The following is a 6,000-nucleotide window of genomic DNA, read 5'->3' as shown; positions in this document are numbered from 1 at the left end:
ATAGAGATAGGTAAGACAGTAAGAGGATTTAAGAAAATAAGGTGACTAAGAAAGTTGCACCTGAGGTCAGAGAGATGATTAAATGTTAGCTAGGATAGAAGTGAAAAACATATCCCGCAGCAGGATTCCTGCTGCATACCTCCTACTAAAAAAAAATGCTTTAGAAAATTATATTCAAAATGGTTAAAAAGGAAAATCCCTTTCCAAAAATCGCAAACATCAGTTAAACACAGCCAAAGCGCGTAGGCCTGCCCAGTGCAGTGTGGGCACTGCCCACTGGCTGCCCTCTCTCTGGAGCGACTTCCTGTTTCCGGTAGGGCGGGACGCCGCGGCAGTCAGAGAAGACGTTGCGTCAGAACGGTGGTGGTGGCGGCGGGACGTCGGAGCAGGAAAACTGGGGGGGCAGGTCATTGACGGCTTAAACACGAATTGGAAGGTGGGACATGGGATCAGAGAGGTTGGGAATGGGGAGACAGGTGTCCGACGGCGGAAGGGGAGGAGAGGAGGGGTCTCCGGTCCTGTATGAAGAGGAGGGAAGTCAAATGCTGCGTGTGACTTGCTGTTTCGTGGATAGCGCCGTAACTGCTTTTTTCTTGTTTTAGGGTTATCTCTTCATCAAGGTATTATGGCTTTCAGCAAGGGATATCGGGTCTACCACAAACTGGATCCTCCTCCGTTTAGTGTAATAGTGGAAGCAAGAAACAAGGAAGAATGTCTGATGTTTGAGTCCGGGGCTGTGGCAGTTCTCTGTAAGTCACAAGGGATGCAAGGTTTGATGTGGGTTGAATAGTACAGCGTTGCTTAATGCATTGCCAACCATAGAACGGTGTTATAATAACCCATGAAAAAATATTGATGATGAGAACGTGTGGATCGGTCCCTGACAGATGATTTTTTTTTTAAACACTGCGGCATATAAAAGACTCCTATTTCTGGTGTTAGTAAACCGTTTTGGTCGTAGTAGAAACATTCAGTGAAGGTCAAGTTCTAAACCATCTGGTGCTGAAATTTAGGCAGGATGTTATTTGGATGTTTATAAATTGTACGTATTTTAATGCCCTGTCTTGCCTTGGCCACTTGGAAGGATGAGTTAATTTGATAAAATTTAGCTTGCACCGTGTCATGGGGGGGGGGGGAGGGGTACCGATTTCTGAGAATATATTCTAGTGTGTTGGTTAGTAAGCAGCATGACTTTATTGACAGGCAAGTCATTGGTTCATGCTTCAGAAAAGTTGCTTAGCTCAAGTGTAGCGGTAGGTTTCCGAGGCTTAGCGTACGAAATGTTTGACGTCTAGGAAAATTCTAGTGGCTGAGCTCTTAATCCATTAAGTATGAGTGAAAATATATGGTTTGTGAAATGTTTTTGAACTGAGATATTGAATGTATTATCAAAATGAGTTAACTACTTTTATGGATTATCTAAGTATCTATGTCTTAGATTTATTAATGTAATTTTGTGTAATTACACAGCAGTTAAGTAAAAGAAGATTTTAAACGAATGATAATCTTGAGATATTCTTGACTGACCTTGGATTCTTGATCTTATTTGACTTTTATTTATTCTCTGTGGCTCAAGGATATCGCTCAACCTGCAGCACCCATCTGGTAAAATAAATGAGCTTTTATTGAACAGCGGTTCTTAACAAGTCCCAGGGTCCGGAGAAGGGTCATGATATCTGAGGCAATTTATTGAAATTTCCTAGACAGAGTGAAGATAGTTATTAGGACAGGTAGTAGTATGACTGTGTACTACTGTAATTTTTACTGAGTATTTGATATTGTAGATCACTTAGATAAGCAGTTCTGTAGGTGGTATATCAAATGCAAACACTATGAACTAATTTTAGTGACATTTTAGCACTTAGCAGCTAATAGTGACCCATGTAGTCACTAGTGGACATGTGGTTTAGGAAGCAGGTGTGGGAACCAAAAAAGGTTCACCCCTGTCCTAGAAAATTCTTAGATCCCTACTGATTTTTTTCCTTAGGCCCCAGCTCTCAAAGGGGATGGTCTGTTTATCACAAGCACTTTTCACCTTATTAAAATAAATCTCCCTTGCAGTGGTATTCATAAACATGCAATAAGAGCCTAGGTGTGTCAGGTGTTCAGCGCTGCGTGCGTCTGGTAGCGCTATACAAATGCTAATAATAATAAGACTTCGGACAGTGTGAAGCTTCAAAAATGTTGGAACGGTTTATTTACAATAACAAATTGTTAGATTAAGTTGAAAATAGTCCTGTTCTAGGCACATGCCCATCCCTGGGCTTGATCTGTTACATTCTCAGAATCAGATATCTCAAGTATTCTGAGAAAGCCTGCATAATGTTTATACGCTTGGATATCATCAAACAAGAATACCACAAGGTAAATGTTGCTTAACCTTGCTTTTTGAAAGTTAGCTGTTTTATTCTTTTTGTAAACCATATAAAGAACGTGGGTTGGGATGCCAAACAAGATTTGATATGATCTGGTTCTCATTGAATAACAGGAAATTGCTTTAATTGTATGAAGCTACTGAGATAGCCTGGGTTGATAGTTTTAAATTAGGAACACAAACAAGCATGAGCCTCTTTTTTTAGGGGGAGGGAAGAGGAGTAATTTGATTTTTTTTTTTCATAATCTCCTGACTGAACACCAGGCTCACAGGATTCTTCTGCAAGTTGTGAGCTGGAAAGAACTCCTTTTCTGATTCTATGTCATGCTGTTTAACATATGTATTACATGTGACCATAGTCCAAAACTCATTTCTCCTGCTGTGCAGTAGTTTCATTGTACCATCAGAGCTTTTCTTTAAAAAGCATTGTTTATGTGCGTTGAAGTGTGTCTCTTAAGTGGTTTATTTGTGCTGAATGTTTCTTTCTTTCTTTCTTTCTTTCTCATGGGTTACAAATGGTTCTGTTTATTTAGGCATTCCTATGGCACTGTGCAACTATTTACAGGTACCATGAGTCTCTGCCCTGTAGAGCCTTGCATGTACTAATAGAAACTGAATTAAATTCTGGTTTTCTGGTCCTCAGTCTGTTATTCTAACCATTAGGCTAGTCCTCCTCGCACCTTTACATATTAGCCAGAGCTGTTTCATCAATATAAAAACAGAGAAAAATGTGGGCAGATAAAGACCATATCCAGTCTGCCCATCCATTTTGTCTACTCTCCCGGTCACTCCCTATGTACTTGTCCAAAGCTCTCTTGAATTCAGATACTGTTTTAGTCTCTACCACTTCCATCGAAATGCCGTTCCTCAAATTCCCACCCTTTCCGTGAAGAAGAATATACATTTGTAAACATAATACTGAACGTTTTTTTAAAATGTGTTTGCACAAAAATGTAGGACAAGCAGGCCGTCCTATTTTCACATGTGGGTGACATCATCCTGATGGAACCCAGTGCAGATGCTGACTAGCTTACAGTGTAGAACTTTCTAGCAGCGTTCCACTGCATATGCGCTTTTGCCTTCCCACCCAATGCAGGAGTGCGGGTCCTCCAGTCTTCATTTTTCGGTGGAGCAGAGAGGATGTGTTCTGTGGTCTCTTCCTCACGCTGTGCTACCTATTCAAGCGAGTGCCTTCCTGTGCTGCTGTTTTATTTTCATTTGTTTTCTCTATTTTATGTTTTTTCCCTTCCTGTTATATTTCAGTTCTTTTTGAGCATTTTAAAGTTTTCTTTATTTTTTCATGAGTGGCTGCGTGGTTAGGCCACAGCCCTGAACTCAATTTAAATATTTTCCCCTTTTTTGCAGCTAAATTAAACAGCACAATCTTGAACCGCAATTCTTTTTTCGGTGTCCAAGAAGACCCCCCAGTGGCTTCAAGCGGTGCGCCAAGTGTATTGCGTGATTTCTGTCATGGACCCACACATTTGGGGTATCGGGTGCCTTGTGCCAAATCATGAACCCAGAAGGTGCGATTGGCTCAAATGGAGCATCTTTTTGGCTCTTTGAAGGCCAGACCTTTGACCTCCATGGTTGCTCTGACATCAGCATCCACTGGGAGTGCACCAGCATGAGTGGGTCTCCACCAGCCTCGACTCCGGGCATTGTTGGCAGGTCCTGGGACTGGTCAACGTTGAACCCGACATCGAGGAGATGCTCAGATTCAGCAGTGTCCTCGTCGGCACCGGGGGACTGTAAGTTCTGTGCATCAGGAGAAGCCCAAGAAGCTTAAACATCGGTCTTCCTCGAAGCACGGTGCTGGGAGCATTGAGGCATCGGACATTCCAATACCTGAGAAGTGTTTGCATCAGGAGGACCGCTCCTCCGTGGAAGTGGTGCTGGTGTGCCTGTCATTGAGTGGCCAGGTCCCCACCACTGGTTCGGCACCAACACCTTCTCAGACTGCCTCTGCCCCCATACCCTTGCCAATGCCCACCTTCAATGAGCAGTTCCGGAGCATGCTCCCATAGGAGCTGGCGCAGTTGCTGCAGGGAGCTCCCAATTTGGCATTGAGGGTACTTGTGCTCCCAGCAGAAGTTCGGCACCAACTTGACACCATGGTTCAATAACGAACTAAAAAAACTCAAAACACAATCCAGGAACTTGAACGAGCATGTAAAAAAACAAAAGATGAACATACACTCAATGCATGGAAACAAACACACAGAAAATAACAAATATGCAATAAGACAAACTAAAAGGTCCTATTGCCAAACTAAAATAGGACCGGATTACAAAGATATGAAGAAACTAATTCAACTCATAAACAAGTTATTAGACACCACCCCTATCACCACAACCAACACAGACATCCCACCCATAGACAAACTTGCTAAATACTTTAACGAAAAAATAATAAAATTACACGGCACACTTCCTCAGCACAGCAATGACATCGAAAACTTCTTCAACGACCTGGACCTAATCCTGGGTGGATGCCCAGCTGACCGTATCTGGTCAACATTTACTCTCCTCACCATTGAATCAATTACAAAAACGACTCTTAGGTTTGCCAACACCCACTGCAAACTGGGCATATGTCCCAGTCATCTACTCAAATCTGCCCCTGTCCACTTCATAGCAGACCTCACATCCCATCTAAACTTCATGCTACAACAAGGTCTCTTCCCCGAAGAATATGGCAACATCCTACTCACCCCAATACCAAAAGACGCCAAGAAAAACACAAGTGACCTAACCAATTACTGCCCAGTTGCATCTATCCCACTAGTGGTCAAACTGATGGAGAGTTTGGTGACCAAACAGCTTACGGAATACATTGATAAGTACTCAGTACTACACGACTCACAGGATTCCATCCCCACCACAGTACTGAAACTGTCCTAGTCACTCTCCTGGCCAAATTAAGGCAAGAAATAGCCACAGGTAAAAGTATACTTCTCCAATTCGACATGTCGAGCACATTCAACATGGTAAACCACAATATATTACTAAGACTCCTTGGCCACTTCGGGATTGATGGAAATGTACTTAACTGGATAAAGGGTTTTCTAACCACCAGAACTTACTGAGTAAAATCAAACTCATACATATCAGCACCGTGGAAAGCTACCTGTGGAGTACCTCAAGGATCACCATTATCACCAATACTCTTCAACATGATGATGATCCCACTGGCAAAGTCCTTATCCAACCGAGGCCTGAATCCGTTCATCTATGCAGATGTCACAATCTACATTCCCTTCAGTCATGATTTGACAGAAATAACCAATGAAATTAATGACGGCCTGAACATCATGGACTCCTGGGCAAACTCTTTCCAACTGAAACTGAATACTGAAAAAACACGCTGCCTCATCCTCATCTCCACATAACAAGTACAAACCATAAACACCCCGGAACACTCCCTCCCTACCTCAGACAACCTAAAAATCCTTATAGTCACAATTGACCGCAACCTTACCCTTGAGAGCCAAGTAAACTCCGTAATAAAGAAAATGTTCTATTCAGTGTGGAGACTTAAACAAATAAAACCTTTCTTCCCAAGGGAAATCATTTGAAACCTAATACAATCTATGGTCCTAAGCCATGCAGGTTACTGCAACGCA

The 6,000-nt window shown here is 42.4% G+C and overlaps 1 protein-coding gene across 4 annotated transcripts in view; it reads left to right on the top strand.

Moving 5' to 3' along the window:
• The first annotated feature begins 341 nt into the window (after positions 1–341).
• The window catches only part of SYNJ1 (synaptojanin 1), a 176,652-nt gene continuing 170,993 nt past the window's right edge, over positions 342–6,000 (top strand). For all 4 annotated transcript variants that reach the window (XM_030202152.1, XM_030202153.1, XM_030202151.1 and 1 more), the window contains exons 1-2: positions 342–436; positions 603–749. In XM_030202152.1, the coding sequence (XP_030058012.1) occupies positions 626–749 (124 nt within the window). In that variant the 5' untranslated portion in view covers positions 342–436; positions 603–625. The remainder of the gene's footprint in view (positions 437–602; positions 750–6,000) is intronic.

This window comes from Microcaecilia unicolor, chromosome 4 (genome assembly GCF_901765095.1).
Source record: "Microcaecilia unicolor chromosome 4, aMicUni1.1, whole genome shotgun sequence".
In the NCBI taxonomy this organism is placed as follows: domain Eukaryota; kingdom Metazoa; phylum Chordata; class Amphibia; order Gymnophiona; family Siphonopidae; genus Microcaecilia; species Microcaecilia unicolor.
This window is presented reverse-complemented; position numbering and strand designations above follow the sequence as displayed.